At 52.8% G+C, this 19,036-nt stretch overlaps 1 protein-coding gene across 1 annotated transcript; it reads right to left on the bottom strand.

Moving 5' to 3' along the window:
* Positions 1 to 620: 620 nt before the first annotated feature.
* Positions 621 to 9,785, bottom strand: LOC142476187 (para-nitrobenzyl esterase-like). The gene is made up of 8 exons (XM_075581671.1): positions 9,071 to 9,785; positions 7,448 to 7,555; positions 5,987 to 6,183; positions 4,435 to 4,637; positions 3,638 to 3,696; positions 3,391 to 3,558; positions 2,158 to 2,379; positions 621 to 1,322 (listed from the first exon to the last, which is right to left on the bottom strand). Exons 1-8 carry the CDS (start codon positions 9,618 to 9,620, stop codon positions 1,180 to 1,182), a joined length of 1,650 nt encoding a protein of 549 aa, XP_075437786.1. The 5' UTR covers positions 9,621 to 9,785; the 3' UTR covers positions 621 to 1,179.
* Between the last annotated feature and the right edge of the window lie 9,251 nt (positions 9,786 to 19,036).

Below are 19,036 nucleotides of genomic sequence, written 5' to 3'. Positions count from 1 at the left end.
CTGTGCCAGAGGAGGTGTCTCTCATTAACCCCTCTCCTACCAGAGCCGCTCTGATTTCAATGTGACTGCAGCAGAAAGAGCAGACGGTTTTTAGTGTGGTTGAACCCTTTGCGTCTGCAGACTGTTGTTCTTGGACGCTGCACACAGGCTTCTGCAGTCACTGTTTTGGTGTAAGAGGCTCCGTGGGGGCCAGCTGCATGAGTATTTATTTTTGTTGCCTCTCGCTGCGCTGACAGGCCCCCGCGAAGGTGCCAGGCGGGGCACATACACCGCCCCAAACCGCCAGTCACTTCCTTGGCACAACGTAACCAAAACAGAACTGAATAAAAATACTGAGACACCGTGGCTTCCTGTCATGAGTTTGGGATCATATGTGGGGTTGGAATTAACAGTACAAAGAGGCTGCAGGATAACCCTCATATGCAATACTAATCTTACTCTGGGCAGTCTCTCCTAATCTGCAAAACAAGAGCCTGATGTATTGGGGCACAGAAAGGCGACTTGGTATTAACTTGGTTCCAGTGAGAGCCGCCCCAAAAGCAAGTGTGGGGTGAAAAACAGTGAGTGCGTTCTGTTACTATTCAGTGTCTCTAGAAATGGTCAAATAAACATTGTAATCGGACAGTCTACAACACTTTATTTGAGAAGAAACCCCAGCCCGTCCTCTCCAAACACCCCAAAAAATAGAAATCTTTATAGAACAAGAGTCACGTGGCTAATGATTGTTTTGTTTAAATGGGAAGTTCTGCTTGACAGCTGCTAGCCAAATGTTCCTGGAGACCTGATTGGATTTGTGGGGGTTTGTGATGGTGTAGGGATTTTGCAGTAAGGCAAATGAGCCCTGGTGACTTCTAGTCTTCAATATACCAAAAACATTCTGGTAACCAGCAGGAATTGCGTCCGATTATTTATTCAGGTTTGGAGTTTGATTTTGGGAGAAAGATTCACCTGTGTGTAGAGCTGCAAAGCAACTGCTTGATTTTTAAAAGAATGAAGTAAACACCCGTTAGATAATCTATCTGGTCTTCCAGTTGAGCAAGGCCCCGCAGTGTCTTGGAATGCACAAACATCAAGTCACTAAGCATCATACTTGTTTCACGTCCCTGGCTGTAGATCCCCAGGTGTGAAACAGGGTTAGAATAGCCAGATTACAGTATTACAGGGCTCCCTCTGACCAGTCTAGTTGACCCAGGCATATTGGAACATGTTGTTCGTCTGCCACAAGGAGCACTGTGCAGAGCGATAGTCACGGACAGTGGTCAGGGAGCTGGACAGCAGCGCCGTGCTGTTGGGGTACTCTGGCCACTCAGCTGGCATGACTCCTGCGACAGAGAAGCAGGGGTCAGGGACATAATCCTATCTTCCCTGGTGGTCCTAATGGTGTAGAGCAGGAGTGGCCAATTGAGGCTATCCCTGCTTCAGCACAGGGGGCTGAATCATAATGACTGAGCCACCTATGCTGAAGGGGAGAGTCTGAAAACCTGGGCTGTTGGTGGCCCCTGAGGACTGTAGTTGACCACTCCTGGTGTAGGGCTAATGCTGCCACTAAGATTTCTGCGGTCTGAGAAATCCTCCCCCAGAAACCATAGCGCAACAGAACTGTGTGTTTGCACAGGGCCCCCCTGCCCCCCCGAGTTCCTGTTCTGTTCCTGGGCCCCCTGCCCCTCCCCCACCCCAGTTCCTGTTCAGTCCCATGGCTACACTGTCCTCCCCCCCCCCCCCGAGCTCCTGTTCTGTCCCTGGACCCCCCTCCCTCCTTCGTCCCCCCAGTTCCTGTTCTGTTCCTGGGCCCCCTGCCCCTCCACTCCCCCCAGTTCCTGCTCCCCTCCCCCCAGTTCCTGTTCAGTCCCATGGCTACACTGTCCCCCCCTGCCCCCAGTTCCTGTTCTGCCCCCCTCCTGAGCTTCTGTCCCTGGACCCCCCTCCCTCCTGGGTCCCCCCCAGTTCCTGTTCTGCCCCCCCCTGCTCCCTCCTGTTCTGTCCCTGGACCCCCCTCCCTCCTGGGTCCCCCCTAGTTCTTGTTCTGCACCCCCCCTCCTCCCTCCTGTTCTGTCCCTGGGCCCCCTCCCTCCTGGGCCCCCCCAGTTCTTGTTCCGTCCCTGGGCTGGGGAGAGGAGCATCACCCCCTTCTCCCGGTTTCCTCCTCTTGGCTCTTACCTTCCCTGGCGAAATAAAGGATGTATTTCCTCACGAGCCGCTGGAACGCGTGGTCTTCCGCTGTAGTTTGCCCCAACGCGTACTCCAGCGTTCCGTAAAGCCCGAGCACGTCCAGCATGTGAAAAGCAAACCAGCTCTCGAAGGAGAAAAGGTTATTGAGCAGAGTTGGACGCGACGGGGTGTAGGTGACCACGTAGCGATAAACCGGACTGGACAGCGCCGCTGTAAGTAACCAAGCGGCGATCAGCCCAATGCAGGCAAGGGACGCATTTATATTATAAGCAGTCTCTGATACCCGTGATGAAGATGCAGTGCGTGCCGAAACGCGTTGGATTATTAGAGGACAAGCTGGTTCCTGATGAATTTAAAATGGAACTGCATGGCCAGCGAATCTTCTATTATTTGAACTGGATGGTTTTACTTTAAACGAGACCGCTCTCACATCACGTCGGAGAGAAACTCAGCGCAAGGGGGATCCCCATGGATTGTAACACACGGGTTGCCATACTACGTCACTTCCGGTGCGGACGGACTTCATGGAAGCCTGCTGCTATACAACATCTACCCCCGACGGTGTAGGACACCCCCTGAGTCCCAGGGGACGCGCGCAGTGGAAGGAGGAGTACAGCAGCTGCAAATACATCGGCTGCACAAGCAGGTCCTATTCCAGGCACTGAGAGGAGGACGTCATACAAGCTACCAGAGATCTGCTACACCCTCCTCATTACAGGACTGCACAACATAAGGAAATCACAGCAAAGTTTCCATTGTGTATTGTACTATGACTTTAATCATTAAAAACCTTTTATTGTATGCTCCCAAAGCGCCCCTCTTTCTGTTCTAGTCAGGACCAACATTAACTAATGACATTAATTGGTTCAATCTGGGCCACTGATGCTGAAAGGTGGGAGAGGTTTGATTTCTTCTAGCTCCCCCTTTTTTGTGTAATGTCCCTGTGGTAACCGACCTCAATGTGAGTTTCTGTGTAGTAATGCCCCAATTGGCACGGTCGCCATGTAATAAATAATCCCTGCGTGGTGATCAGGCCCCGGACAGGGCGGGGAAGGGCGACATTCGGTGCCCCCATTGCTATGGACAACACTTCATTTCCAAAGAAACCAGAACCAGCCCAACTATTGGGCTTGAAGCCTGATTCTATTTTTCTTTGAGACAATAAACATGCGGAGTAATTTGACCAAATGTCCCTTATGGGGACTGAGCGTGGTCTCATACCTGCAGCTTGCGTGGCCAGCACATTATTGGGACACGTTGCCCTCAGGTCTGACACCATCGTCATGAATGTCTTCTCCACGCAGCGCTTGGGTTGGGAGCAGAACTCCGAGGTGGGATACAGGTCAAGGGCATCTTTTGTTAGGCTTCCTCCAAAGGTGTCCAGCCGGACTGTGAACCACAAGGGCAAAGCTCCATCAAGCAGCTACCAAGTCGCCAGTAACAGCAGGAGAAGGGCAGCGTTATTTACCTTTCACAAACCAGTGATAATCCTCTTCTGACCACTGAGAGATGTTGGCATACACAGGGCTGCAGAAAGAAACGAACGCTGCCTTAATCCTAATAAAAGCAGTACTATAATGAAAGGTAGTTAGTTGTAACACGATCCTTGGTAACAAAGCAAAGCTCTTTAGGTAACATTTTAATCGGGTGGCCAAGCCCAGTCCTCAAGAGCCATCAACAGGTATGTATGTCTTTATTTATATAGCACCATTAGTATACATAGCGCTTCATCAGATTTTAAGGCTATCCCTGCTTCAGCACAGGTTTTTGGCTGAGCCACTTGTGCTGAAACATGGAAAACCTGACCTGTTGGTGGCCTTTGAGGACTGGAGTTGGCCACCCCTAATAGAATTGGTTAAATCTCGGCCAGTGGAGACTTTTTTTCAGTTTTGCATTTTAAAATAATTTCAGTTTAATTTTTTTTTTTTAATGAGATGCTGGAACAAAAGGTTTGATTTCCTCTAGCTTTAATTAATTTAAATGTGTGCTAGTTTAAAATTCACCATGATACCATGTTTCTTAAAACATCTCTGAGAACCTCAGCCTGCTCAAGTGTTACGAGTAACCAACCACCCGCATATTCACATATACAATAAATGTATCTATAGTATATTAATACTACTGCTATTAATTCTGTGCCGGAAAGAGGACTTGAGACTACTACCAAGTTGATGTCTTCACCCAAAGCCCAGCACAGAAAGGAACTATGGCCCACGGGATGTGTCCCTGTAGTAACAATAAAGCTGGTCACCAACTCTCTCTTACCCATATTCAGCCTCTTGGAGGGTGGTGCCAATCAAAAATGGCACATCGCTGTACCCCAGAATCTTCTTCTGCCACACCTCTAATGGGGGAGCTGGCACCACATACCCGTCCACCACAGCCACCGGCCCAACAAACTTCCCCTTCTGTGGAAGGTCGCAGAGGTCTTCAGCTGCCCAGTCTGGGTACCCATACCAAGGAATAGCCTGGAAGTAGCAAAGGCAAAGCGTAGAGTTATTCAGCAGCCCAATGGATTGGTGACGTAGAAGAAAATAACACGACAAGAACCATTTGGTGGCACCAAGTCTGCCCTTTTTCCTACCTGCTGTGAAACCTCAGCCCTGGTAAGATCCGTTGGCTTCTTTCATATTTAAGATAGCCCTATGTGTGCTGTAAGCATTTCTAAGCACCTCTGGTTAGAGGACGTTCCATGGTCTGCAGGTCCATAAAGTCAGCCCCTCAGACCCTGCGAGTCCTGAAATCTGTATATGAATGCAGGTTAACCTGGTTAGCCGTTATGCTGTGGAGTAAGTAATCTGTGATGGTAATTAGGTGCACATGTGAACAAGATGTATGTATGTCTCTATATAGCGCCATTAATGTACATAGTGCGTCACAGCAGTAATATACGTGGTAATCATATAAATAACAAATAACACAAAGGGGAGAAGTGCTTCAGACATAAAAGTAACATTTAGGAAGAGGAGTCCTTGCTCCGAAGAGCTTACAATCTAATTGGTAGGTAGGGAGAACGTACAGAGACATTAGGAGGACGTTCTGGTAAGTGCGTCTGCAGGGGGCCAAGCTTTATGTATGGGGTGTATAGTATCAGCCACGCAGCTACTCGTATGCTTCCTTAAGCAGGTGTGTTTTGAGGTGGATACACTACTGCCCCAATGGGCCTCTTTGTTCAGGTTTCTACAGCCTGACACCAACTGTCTCCATCACGGATTTCTCTCCCGGCCTCACGGGCACAGCCCTGCACCTGTGTATACTTATTGTGCTCACAAGAGGGAGCCAAATAACCTCCTGTTAGCTCTGGGGCATTCTCCCTGTCTTGCCCCTTCATATATGTGTGTGTAATATAATGTTAGTATGTGTAAGTGTATATAATATCCAGTGCCGGATTAAGACTTTGCGAGGCCCTAAACCATGATAAAGATGAGGCCCCTATAATATAGATAAATATATATATATTGTGGGCAGGGTAAGTACTGGAAACTGCTTGGAGTACTCCTCACAATAGGAAGGTGAGAGCCCATTCCTAGAACTTAAACAAAACAGAGACTATGGAGATGAAGTTGAAGGCGATGCCCTTTTCTTTTCCACTGATGTTCGGGTTTCCGGGTTGACCGTTCTGTAACACCCTTTGTGAGTTATTCATACTTTGTGTAACCCTTCTAATTACACCTATCTAATACTCTGTTATCCTATCTAGAGTTATCAATACTCTGCGGCCCTGCCCACTGTGGTTTATCCCCTTAGTAGCCCCTCATATGGTTATTAGTGACCATCCCATGGGGGTACTGTCCCCCTTCCTGAAGGTGCCAGATACCTGGATGATTTGGGCTACGCTCAGCTGGCGCAGGCACTGTACGTCGTGGCAGCCGGTTCGGTTTAGAAAGACGAGGTTGTCCTTCTCTGCATCGGCCATACTCGCTGTGAACACGGAGGATCCGCTCATATCGATGGCACGATGGAAGAGACCTTTAGCCAGCGGTGACACCAACAGAGCCAAAACCGACGTGCCTCCTACGGTAAAGAGAAGGGCTGAGTGAGAGTAGGTGTATGGGAGAGGAGGGAAGTAGAGCAGGTACACAGCTACATCATGGAGTTTAGGATGGGCTATAGCAGCGGTGCGCAAACTGGGGAGGGGGGTGCGGGCGGTTGCAGAGGTCCCGCGCTCTTCCCCAAGCCGAGATTCAGCCGGCTTCAGGACGCGTGACCATGGCAATGTGACGTCAAATGCCGCCGCAGGTCACGTGACGCGACATTTGACACCGTGCGAGGTAAGAGGGGGCACAACAATGGAGGAGAGCAGGCGGGAGGGGGAGGGGGAGGGGGAGGGGGCACAGCAAAAAAAGTTTGTGCACCCCTAGGCTATAGGACGGATTGACACATTCAATGGGGAGCACATAACAGCCACAGCGCTAAGTGATTCTCTGGTGCAAAGTGCCATGGGAAATACATTTGATATCACAGCACCCCTGTGATCTTGAGATGACCTCCAAATCTTGACTCTATGCACATCTCCTTCTCACCCCTATTGGTGGGGGATTCAGATAACCCCCCTCCCCCCCCCAACCACTTATAACCTCTTCCACGCACTGGGACCCCTACCTGTTCTGAAAGGGTTACGAATATTTGTGTTAAAATTTACATGATGCGTTGTCAAAAAATGAATGACACAGGAGCCTTGTATCTGTCCCGCAGCAGCTCTCTGTTCTTTGTCCGTATGTCCCACCCCTCTTACCCCTCTGCCTGTCCCAGGGCTGCCGGTCCCAGGGCTGCCGGTCCCAGGGCTGCCTGTCCCAGGGCTGCCGGTACCTGGGCTGCCGGTACCTGGGCTGCCGGTCCCTGGGCTGCCTGTCCCAGGGCTGCCGGTCCCAGGGCTGCCTGTCCCAGGGCTGCCGGTACCTGGGCTGCCTGTCCCAGGGCTGCCTGTCCCAGAGCTGCCTGTCCCAGGGCTGCCGGTCCCAGGGCTGCCGGTCCCAGGGCTGCCGGTCCCAGGGCTGCCTGTCCCACCCCTCTGCCTGTCCCAGGGCTGCCGGTCCCAGGGCTGCCTGTCCCAGGGCTGCCGGTACCTGGGCTGCCGGTACCTGGGCTGCCTGTCCCAGGGCTGCCTGTCCCAGGGCTGCCTGTCCCAGGGCTGCCGGTCCCAGGGCTGCCGGTCCCAGGGCTGCCGGTCCCAGGGCTGCCTGTCCCACCCCTCTGCCTGTCCCAGGGCTGCCGGTCCCAGGGCTGCCTGTCCCAGGGCTGCCTGTCCCAGGGCTGCCTGTCCCAGGGCTGCCGGTACCTGAGCTCTGGCCGTAGATTGTCACCTTGTCTTGGTCACCACCAAAGTACTGGATATTTCGCTGCACCCAGCGCAGAGCGGCCATCTGATCCATGAAGCCATAATTCCCTGGAGGGCAGAGAAGGGTACAGACTAAACTGCAGAGCACAGAGAGGGGAGAGGCAGAGGCTGCAGAGCACAGAGAGGGGAGAGAGGCAGAGACTGCAGAGCACAGAGAGGGGAGAGAGACAGAGGCTGCAGAGCACAGAGAGGAGAGAGGCAGAGACTGCAGAGCACAGAGAGGGGAGAGAAGCAGAGACAGCAGAGCACAGAGAGGGGAGAGAGGCAGAGACTGCAGAGCACAGAGAGGGGAGAGAGGCAGACACTGCAGAGCACAGAGAGGGGAGGGAGGCAGAGACTGCAGAGCACAGAGAGGGGAGAGAGGCAGAGGCTGCAGAGCACAGAGAGGGGAGAGAGGCAGACACTGCAGAGCACAGAGAGGGGAGAGAGACAGAGGCTGCAGAGCACAGAGAGGGGAGAGAGACAGAGGCTGCAGAGCACAGAGAGGGGAGAGAGGCAGAGGCTGCAGAGCACAGAGAGGGGAGAGAGACAGAGGCTGCAGAGCACAGAGAGGGGAGAGAGGCAGAGGCTGCAGAGCACAGAGAGGGGAGAGAGGCAGAGACTGCAGAGCACAGAGAGGGGAGAGAGGCAGAGACTGCAGAGCACAGAGAGGGGAGAGAGGCAGAGACTGCAGAGCACAGAGAGGGGAGAGGCAGAGACTGCAGAGCACAGAGAGGGGAGAGAGGCAGAGACTGCAGAGCACAGAGAGGGGAGAGAGGCAGACACTGCAGAGCACAGAGAGTGGGGAGAGGCAGAGGCTGCAGAGCACAGAGAGGGGAGAGAGGCAGAGGCTGCAGAGCACAGAGAGAGGGGGAGAGGCAGAGGCTGCAGAGCACAGAGAGGGGAGAGAGGCAGACACTGCAGAGCACAGAGAGGGGAGAGGCAGAGACTGCAGAGCACAGAGAGGGGAGAGAGGCAGAGACTGCAGAGCACAGAGGGGAGAGAGACAGAGGCTGCAGAGCACAGAGAGGGGAGAGAGGCAGAGGCTGCAGAGCACAGAGAGGGGAGAGGCAGAGGCTGCAGAGCACAGAGAGGGGAGAGAGGCAGAGGCTGCAGAGCACAGAGAGGGGAGAGAGGCAGAGGCTGCAGAGCACAGAGGGGAGAGAGACAGAGGCTGCAGAGCACAGAGAGGGGAGAGAGACAGAGGCTGCAGAGCACAGAGAGGGGAGAGAGACAGAGGCTGCAGAGCACAGAGAGGGGAGAGAGGCAGACACTGCAGAGCACAGAGAGGGGAGAGAGGTAGAGGCTGCAGAGCACAGAGAGGGGAGAGAGGCAGACACTGCAGAGCACAGAGAGGAGAGAGGCAGAGACTGCAGAGCACAGAGAGGGGAGAGAGGCAGAGGCTGCAGAGCACAGAGAGGGGAGAGAGGCAGAGGCTGCAGAGCACAGAGAGGGGAGAGAGGCAGAGACTGCAGAGCACAGAGAGGGGAGAGAGGCAGAGGCTGCAGAGCACAGAGATGCAGAGACTGCAGAGCACAGAGAGCGGAGAGCCATTTCTCTCAGGTTATATTGCAGGGAGTTCACCTGAGGTGTTGTTGGTGGATCCCTCTCTCAGCAGGTGCAGAGCCATGAACCCGAAGGCATTGAGACGATAGTTGAAGCTGACATGGACGGTCTGGCTGTGCTCTGTCAGCTCCTCCGTGGGGCTGTACCCGGGCTCCCCACCACTCAGTATGTGAAGATACCCCCCGTGGATCCACACCATGACCGGCAACTTCGCACTACGATCCAGTGAGGGTGTCCAGACATTGACATACAGACAATCCTCCGAGCCCATCACTGTGCCCTTCTCACTCAGGGGTCTCACCTGAGCGCACATGGCCTTGAACTCATTGGCATGGAGTGTGTCATTCCAGCAGCAGGGCTCTTGGGGAGGCATCCAGCGTAGCGGCCCTATAGGGGGGCTGGCATAGGGGATCCCCTTAAATACATAAGCCTTGCCACAGTGGAGGCCCCGCACCTTCCCGCAAGATGTTGCCACATCCACCATGGTGCACCCTGAGGTCCCGGACAGATAAGCCAAGCCTGCCACCAGCAGGCACAAGACCACAATCCCCCCGCATACAGCCGTCATTGTCTTGCAGGTTGGGAAGATGGACGAGGTGTCAGATTCCTTCCTCTGAGATGTCTCTTCCTCCTCTTCTTCTTCTTCCTCCTCCTCGTCTGCCTCCACCAGCTGCTTGAACTCTGACTCTGAGCCCAGCTCGCCCCGCCTGTTCACCCGCCTGCAAGAGACGAGGGCGAGTCAATACTTCCACTGCCAGTGAGGTTGCCAACATTGGATGAAGAAGCTGCCATGGGAGCCTGGGAGGGAGGGAGGGGAGGCTGGGGAGCAGGGCCGCAGACTGATTTCCAGGGGTCCTGGACTAGAGTTATGACCGGGACCACTCCCCATATCAGCAGTCTTGCGAGTTCCCCCCCTGCCCCCCCCCCCCCCCCACACCTCATGAGCCTCCTCTATTTCTCCCCCTCTTCCCATGTATTTCTCTCTTCTTCACTCATTTCAAGAGTTTCCCAGTCATCCCAGGACATCCAGAATCACTCTACTCTTTCCTAAATCTGTCTCCGTGTCTCCCCTCCTGAAATCCCTCTCCTGGCTTCCTATCAAATCCCGCATCTCACACTCCATTCTCCTCCTCACTTTCAAAGCTTTACACTCTTCTGCTCCTCCTTACATCTCAGCCCTAATTTCTCGTTATGCACCATCCAGACTCTTGCGTTCTTCTCAAGGATGTCTTCTTTCTACCCCCTTTGTATCTAAAGCCCTCTCCCGCCTTAAACCTTTTTCACTGACTGCCCCGCACCTCTGGTATGCCCTTCCCCTCAGTACCCGACTAGCACCCTCTCTATCCACCTTTAAGACCCACCTTAAGACACACTTGCTTAAAGAAGCATACGAATAGCACTGAGAACATTCTGAACACATGATACATAAACCTTGGTCCCCTGCAGACGCACTTACCAGAACTCCCTCCTACTGTCTCTGTACGTTCTTCCTACCAACCAATTAGATTGTAAGCTCTTCGGAGCAGGGACTTCTTTCCCTAAGTGTCACTTTTATGTCTGAAGCACTTCTCCCCATTATGTGTTATTTGTATTATTTGTTATTTATATGATTGTCACGTGTATTACTGCTGGGAAGCGCTATGTACATGAATGGCGCTTTATAAATAAAGACATACATACATTTGCCCAGTATGGACAATAATACCCCTCTCCTTCTCTGATTTCAGGACCCAACCATGGATTGTCCCCCATTAACATAAAGGTACAGTCTGAGTACAGCAGACCACCTTCATTATTTTTGCTCACATGTGAAGATGGAGCGGGACCACAGGTAGATAACAAGAATGTAAAAAGTCCATTTACAGAGGAGAAAGTCAAAAGTGGACCAATCTGTGGTGCCAGACTGGGTACATCCACGGATATTAAAGGAGCCGAGGGGTGTGCTGGCAACACCATTAATATAAAGATGTAACCAGTAACTATTAACAGCTGCGGTTCTAGATCAGTGGAGCTCAGCTCCAGCCACCACCTCTTCTGTTTGCTCGACCCCTCTGAAAATGGGAATAATCCTCTATATTAACTGCCCAGCCATGCGTTTCATCCCACCATGTGTGGGTGTATAGGGAGAGGTATTAGCAGCAGGGTGTTAGGGTGTATAGGGAGAGGTATTGGCATCGGGATGTTAGGGTGTATAGGGAGAGGTATTAGTAGCGGGGTGTTAGGGTGTATAGGGAGAGGTATTAGCAGCAGGGTGTTAGGGTGTATAGGGAGAGGTATTGGCATCGGGATGTTAGGGTGTATAGGGAGAGGTATTAGTAGCGGGGTGTTAGGGTGTATAGGGAGAGGTATTAGCAGCGGGATGTTAGGGTGTATAGGGAGAGATATTAGCAGCGGAATGTTAAGGTGTATAGTGAGAGGTATTAGTAGCGGGGTGTTAGGGTGTATAGGGAGAGGTATTAGCAGCAGGGTGTTAGGGTGTATAGGGAGAGGTATTAGCAGCGGGATGTTAGGGTGTATAGGGAGAGGTATTAGTAGCGGGGTGTTAGGGTGTATAGGGAGAGGTATTAGTAGCGGGGTGTTAGGGTGTATAGGGAGAGGTATTAGCAGCAGGGTGTTAGGGTGTATAGGGAGAGGTATTGGCATCGGGATGTTAGGGTGTATAGGGAGAGGTATTAGTAGCGGGGTGTTAGGGTGTATAGGGAGAGGTATTAGCAGCAGGGTGTTAGGGTGTATAGGGAGAGGTATTAGCAGCGGGATGTTAGGGTGTATAGGGAGAGGTATTAGCAGCCTGGTGTTAGGGTGTATAGGGAGAGGTATTAGCAGCGGTATGTTAGGGGATATAGGGAGAGGTATTAGCAGCGGGATGTTAGGGTGTATAGGGAGAGGTATTAGCAGCAGGGTGTTAGGGTGTATAGGGAGAGGTATTAGCAGCGGGATGTTATGGTGTATAGGGAGAGGTATTAGCAGCGGGATGTTAGGGTGAATAGGGAGAGGTATTAGCAGCGGGATGTTAGGGTGCATAAGAAGAGGTATTAGCAGCGGGGTGTTAGGGTGTATAGGGAGAGGTATTAGTAGCAGGATGTTAGGGTGCATAAGAAGAGGTGCAGCAGGGTGTTAGGGTGTATAGGGAGAGGTATTAGCAGCAGGGTGTTAGGGTGTATAGGGAGAGGTATTAGCAGCAGGATGTTAGGGTGTATAGGGAGAGGTATTAGCAGCAGGGTGTTAGGGTGTATAGGGAGAGGTATTAGTAGCAGGATGTTAGGGTGCATAAGAAGAGGTATTAGCAGCGTGATTTTATGGTGTATAGGGAGAGGTATTAGCAGCAGGGTGTTAGGGGGTATAGGGAGAGGTATTAGCAGCAGGATGTTAGGGTGTATAGGGAGAGGTATTAGCTGTGGGGTGTTAGGGTGTATAGGGAGAGGTATTAGCAGCAGGGTGTTAGGGTGTATAGGGAGAGGTATTAGCAGCGGGATGTTAGGGTGTATAGGGAGAGGTATTAGCAGCAGGGTGTTAGGGTGTATAGGGAGAGGTATTAGCAGCGGGATGTTAGGGTGTATAGGGAGAGGTATTAGCAGCAGGATGTTAGGGTGTATAGGGAGAGGTATTAGCAGCAGGATGTTAGGGTGTATAGGGAGAGGTATTAGCAGCAGGGTGTTAGGGTGTATAGGGAGAGGTATTAGCAGCAGGATGTTAGGGTGTATAGGGAGAGGTATTAGCAGCAGGGTGTTAGGGTGTATAGGGAGAGGTATTAGTAGCAGGATGTTAGGGTGTATAGGGAGAGGTATTAGCAGCGGGATGTTAGGGTGTATAGGGAGAGGTATTAGCAGCATGATGTTAGGGTGCATAAGAAGAGGTATTAGCAGCAGGGTGTTAGGGTGTTTAGGGAGAGGTATTAGCAGCAGGATGTTAGGGTGTATAGGGAGAGGTATTAGCAGCAGGATGCTAGGGTGTTTGGGGAGGGGTATTAGCAGTGGGATGTTAGGGTGTATAGGGAGAGGTATTAGCAGCGGGATGTTGGGGTGTTTGGGGAGGGGTATTAGCAGTGGATGTTAGGGTGCATAGGGAGAGGTATTAGAACCAGAAACAGTGGAGTAGTGAGGCCACTTTATAGATCACTAGCTGATATACCCGGCGGTGCCCGGGATTTAATTTTCGGGGGGTGGACGAGAGGGTTGGGCTTCCCCCCCTCCCCCCCTCCCCCCTTGGGCTAGGTGTGCCAGTGACGTCAGCGCACCCCTCAGGCCAATGAGAGGGGTGGGGGGTGGGGGGACGGATCATGGACCAATCAGATTCTCTAGAGACACGGACAAACAAACTGTTCTGCAAACAAACTTTTCAGTTTTATATATATAGATTGGTGAGACCTCCTCTCGGGTTCTGTGTTCAGTTCTGGAGAGCAGATCTCTGGAAGCACGCAAATAAATTGGAGATTGTGCAAAGAAGGGGGATTGATCTACAGCATAAAACTTACCAGGAAAGACTAAAGGACCATAATATGACCATCTTATAGGATAGCCGAGAGAGGGGGATATGAATGAAACTTTCAAATACATCGAGGTTTTCAACAAAATACAGGAGGGAAGCATATTTCAGAGGAAGGGAAGAGCTAGAACCAGAGGTCGTTCTCTGAAGCTGGAAGGTGAGAGACAGAGAGGGACCAAGAAGGGAGAGACAGAGAGGGACCAAGAAGGGAGAGACAGAGAGGGACCAAGAAGGGAGAGATAGAGAGGGACCAAGAAGGGAGAGACAGAGAGGGACCAAGAAGAAAGAGACAGAGAGGGACCAAGAAGGGAGAGACAGAGAGGAACCAAGAAGGGAGAGACAGAGAGGGACCAAGAAGGGAGAGACAGAGAGGGACCAAGAAGGGAGAGACAGAGAGGGACGAAGAAGGGAGAGACAGAGAGGGACCAAGAATGGAGAGACAGAGAGGGACCAAGAAGGGAGAGACAGAGAGGGACAAAGAAAGGAGAGACAGAGAGGGACAAAGAAAGGAGAGACAGAGAGGGACGAAGAAGGGAGAGACAGAGAGGGACGAAGAAGGGAGAGACAGAAAGGGACAAAGAAGGGAGAGGCAGAGAGGGACGAAGAAGGGAGAGACAGAGAGGGACCAAGAAGGGAGAGACAGAGAGGGACCAAGAAGGAAGAGACAGAGAGGAAACAAGGAGAGACAGAGAGGAAACAAGAAGAGAGACAGAGAGGAAACAAGAAGAGAGAGACAGAGAGGGACCAAGAGGGAGAGACAGAGAGGGACCAAGAAGAGAGAGACAGAGAGGGACCAAGAAGAGAGAGACAGAGAGGGACCAAGAAGAGAGAGACAGAGAGGGACCAAGAAGGGAGAGACAGAGAGGGACCAAGAAGGGAGAGACAGAGAGGGACCAAGAAGGGAGAGACAGAGAGGGACCAAGAAGGGAGAGATAGAGAGGGACCAAGAAGGGAGAGACAGAGAGGGACCAAGAAGAGAGAGACAGAGAGGGACCAAGAAGGGAGATACAGAGAGGGACCAAGAAGGGAGAGACAGAGAGGGACCAAGAAGGGAGAGACAGAGAGGGACCAAGAAGGGAGAGACAGAGAGGGACGAAGAAGGGAGAGACAGAGAGGGACCAAGAATGGAGAGACAGAGAGGGACCAAGAAGGGAGAGACAGAGAGGGACAAAGAAAGGAGAGACAGAGAGGGACAAAGAAAGGAGAGACAGAGAGGGACGAAGAAGGGAGAGACAGAGAGGGACGAAGAAGGGAGAGACAGAAAGGGACAAAGAAGGGAGAGGCAGAGAGGGACGAAGAAGGGAGAGACAGAGAGGGACCAAGAAGGGAGAGACAGAGAGGGACCAAGAAGGAAGAGACAGAGAGGAAACAAGGAGAGACAGAGAGGAAACAAGAAGAGAGACAGAGAGGAAACAAGAAGAGAGAGACAGAGAGGGACCAAGAGGGAGAGACAGAGAGGACCAAGAAGAGAGAGACAAAGAGGGACCAAGAAGAGAGAGACAGAGAGGGACCAAGAAGAGAGAGACAGAGAGGGACCAAGAAGGGAGAGACAGAGAGGGACCAAGAAGGGAGAGACAGAGAGGGACCAAGAAGGGAGAGACAGAGAGGGACCAAGAAGGGAGAGACAGAGAGGGACCAAGAAGGGAGAGACAGAGAGGGACCAAGAAGAGAGAGACAGAGAGGGACCAAGAAGGGAGAGACAGAGAGGGACCAAGAAGGAGAGACAGAGAGGGACCAAGAAGGGAGAGACAGGGAGGGACCAAGAAGGGAAACACAGAGAGGGACCAAGAAGGGAGAGACAGAGAGGGACCAAGAAGGGAGAGACAGAGAGGGACCAAGAAGGGAGAGACAGAGAGGGACCAAGAAGGGAGAGACAGAGAGGGACCAAGAAGGGAGAGACAGAGAGGGACCAAGAAGGGAGAGACAGAGAGGGACCAAGAAGGGAGAGATAGAGAGGGACCAAGAAGAGAGAGACAGAGAGGACCAAGAAGGGAGAGATAGAGAGGGACCAAGAAGGGAGAGACAGAGAGGGACCAAGAAGGAGAGAGACAGAGAGGGACCAAGAAGGGAGAGACAGAGAGGGACCAAGAAGAGAGAGACAGAGAGGGACCAAGAAGGGAGAGACAGAGAGGGACCAGAAGGAGAGACAGAGAGGGACCAAGAAGGGAGAGACAGAGAGGGACCAAGAAGGGAGAGACAGAGAGGGACCAAGAAGGGAGAGACAGAGAGGGACCAAGAAGGGAGAGACAGAGAGGGACCAAGAAGGGAGAGACAGAGAGGGACCAAGAAGGGAGAGACAGAGAGGGACCAAGAAGAGAGAGACAGAGAGGGACCAAGAAGGGAGAGACAGAGAGGGACCAAGAAGGGAGAGACAGAGAGGGACCAAGAAGGGAGAGACAGAGAGGGACCAAGAAGAGAGAGACAGAGAGGGACCAAGAAGGGAGAGACAGAGAGGGACCAAGAAGAGAGAGACAGAGAGGGACCAAGAAGAGAGAGACAGAGAGGGACCAAGAAGGAGAGACAGAGAGGGACCAAGAAGGGAGAGACAGAGAGGGACCAAGAAGGGAGAGACAGAGAGGGACCAAGAAGGGAGAGACAGAGAGGGACCAAGAAGGGAGAGACAGAGAGGGACCAAGAAGAGGAGAGACAGAGAGGGACCAAGAAGGGAGAGACAGAGAGGGACCAAGAAGGGAGAGACAGAGAGGGACCAAGAAGGGAGAGACAGAGAGGGACCAAGAAGGGAGAGACAGAGAGGGACCAAGAAGAGAGAGACAGAGAGGGACCAAGAAGGGAGAGACAGAGAGGGACCAAGAAGGAGAGACAGAGAGGGACCAAGAAGGGAGAGACAGAGAGGGACCAAGAAGGGAGAGACAGAGAGGGACCAAGAAGGGAGAGACAGAGAGGGACCAAGAAGGGAGAGACAGAGAGGGACCAAGAAGAGAGAGACAGAGAGGGACCAAGAAGGAGAGACAGAGAGGGACCAAGAAGGGAGAGACAGAGAGGGACCAAGAAGGGAGAGACAGAGAGGGACCAAGAAGGGAGAGACAGAGAGGGACCAAGAAGGGAGAGACAGAGAGGGACCAAGAAGGGAGAGACAGAGAGGGACCAAGAAGGGAGAGACAGAGAGGGACCAAGAAGGGAGAGACAGAGAGGGACCAAGAAGGGAGAGACAGAGAGGGACCAAGAAGGGAGAGACAGAGAGGGACCAAGAAGGGAGAGACAGAGAGGGACCAAGAAGGGAGAGACAGAGAGGGACCAAGAAGGGAGAGACAGAGAGGGACCAAGAAGGGAGAGACAGAGAGGGACGAAGAAGGGAAACAGAGAGGGACCAAGAAGGGAGAGACAGAGAGGGACCAAGAAGGGAGAGACAGAGAGGGACCAAGAAGGGAGAGACAGAGAGGGACCAAGAAGGGAGAGACAGAGAGGGACCAAGAAGGGAGAGACAGAGAGGGACCAAGAAGGGAGAGACAGAGAGGGACCAAGAAGGGAGAGACAGAGAGGGACCAAGAAGGAGAGAGACAGAGAGGGACCAAGAAGGGAGAGACAGAGAGGGACCAAGAAGGGAGAGACAGAGAGGGACCAAGAAGGGAGAGACAGAGAGGGACCAAGAAGGGAGAGACAGAGAGGGACCAAGAAGGGAGAGACAGAGAGGGACCAAGAAGGGAAACACAGAGAGGGACCAAGAAGGGAGAGACAGAGAGGGACGAAGAAGGGAGAGACAGAGAGGGACCAAGAAGGGAGAGACAGAGAGGGACCAAGAAGGGAGAGACAGAGAGGGACCAAGAAGGGAGAGACAGAGAGGGACCAAGAAGAGAGAGACAGAGAGGGACCAAGAAGGGAGAGACAGAGAGGGACCAAGAAGGGAGAGACAGAGAGGGACCAAGAAGGGAGAGACAGAGAGGGACCAAGAAGGGAGAGACAGAGAGGGACCAAGAAGGGAGAGACAGAGAGGGACCAAGAAGGGAGAGACAGAGAGGGACCAAGAAGGAGAGACTAGAGAGGGACCAAGAAGAGAGAGACAGAGAGGGACCAAGAAGGGAGAGACAGAGAGGGACCAAGAAGAGAGAGACAGAGAGGGACCAAGAAGGGAGAGACAGAGAGGGACCAAGAAGAGAGAGACAGAGAGGGACCAAGAAGAGAGAGACAGAGAGGGACCAAGAAGAGAGAGACAGAGAGGGACCAAGAAGGGAGAGACAGAGAGGGACCAAGAAGGGAGAGACAGAGAGGGACCAAGAAGGGAGAGACAGAGAAGGACCAAGAAGGGAGAGACAGAGAGGGACCAAGAAGGGAGAGACAGAGAGGGGACCAAGAAGGGAGAGACAGAGAGGGACCAAGAAGGAGAGACAGAGAGGGACCAAGAAGGGAGAGACAGAGAGGGACCAAGAAGGGAGAGACAGAGAGGGACCAAGAAGGGAGAGACAGAGAGGGACCAAGAAGGGAGAGACAGAGAGGGACCAAGAAGGGAGAGACAGAGAGGGACCAAGAAGGGAGAGACAGAGAGGGACCAAGAAGGGAGAGACAGAGAGGGACCAAGAAGGGAGAGACAGAGAGGGACCAAGAAGGGAGAGACAGAGAGGGACCAAGAAGGGAGAGACAGAGAGGGACCAAGAAGGGAGAGACAGAGAGGGGACCAAGAAGAGAGAGACAGAGAGGGACCAAGAAGGGAGAGACAGAGAGGGACCAAGAAGGGAGAGACAGAGAGGGACCAAGAAGGGAGAGACAGAGAGGGACCAAGAAGGAGAGACAGAGAGGGACCAAGAAGAGAGAGACAGAGAGGGACCAAGAAGGGAGAGACAGAGAGGGACCAAGAAGGAGAGACAGAGAGGGACCAAGAAGGAGAGACAGAGAGGGACCAAGAAGAGAGAGACAGAGAGGGACCAAGAGAGAGAGACAGAGAGGGACCAAGAAGGGAGAGACAGAGAGGGACCAAGAAGGGAGAGACAGAGAGGGACCAAGAAGGGAGAGACAGAGAGGGACCAAGAAGGGAGAGACAGAGAGGGACCAAGAAGGGAGAGACAGAGAGGGACCAAGAAGGGAGAGACAGAGAGGGACCAAGAAGGGAGAGACAGAGAGGGACCAAGAAGGGAGAGACAGAGAGGGACCAAGAAGGAGAGACAGAGAGGGACCAAGAAGGGAGAGACAGAGAGGGACCAAGAAGGGAGAGACAGAGAGGGACCAAGAAGGGAGAGACAGAGAGGGACCAAGAAGGGAGAGACAGAGAGGGACCAAGAAGGGAGAGACAGAGAGGACCAAGAAGGGAGAGACAGAGAGGGACCAAGAAGGGAGAGACAGAGAGGGACCAAGAAGGGAGAGACAGAGAGGGACCAAGAAGGGAGAGACAGAGAGGGACCAAGAAGGGAGAGACAGAGAGGGACCAAGAAGGGAGAGACAGAGAAGGACCAAGAAGGGAGAGACAGAGAGGGACCAAGAAGGGAGAGACAGAGAGGGACCAAGAAGGGAGAGACAGAGAGGGACCAAGAAGGGAGAGACAGAGAGGGACCA

This window comes from Ascaphus truei, unplaced genomic scaffold (assembly GCF_040206685.1).
Source record: "Ascaphus truei isolate aAscTru1 unplaced genomic scaffold, aAscTru1.hap1 HAP1_SCAFFOLD_1474, whole genome shotgun sequence".
Classification (NCBI taxonomy): Eukaryota; Metazoa; Chordata; class Amphibia; order Anura; family Ascaphidae; genus Ascaphus; species Ascaphus truei.
Note: the sequence above shows the minus strand (reverse complement) of the source record. Positions and strands in the feature narration are given on the sequence as shown.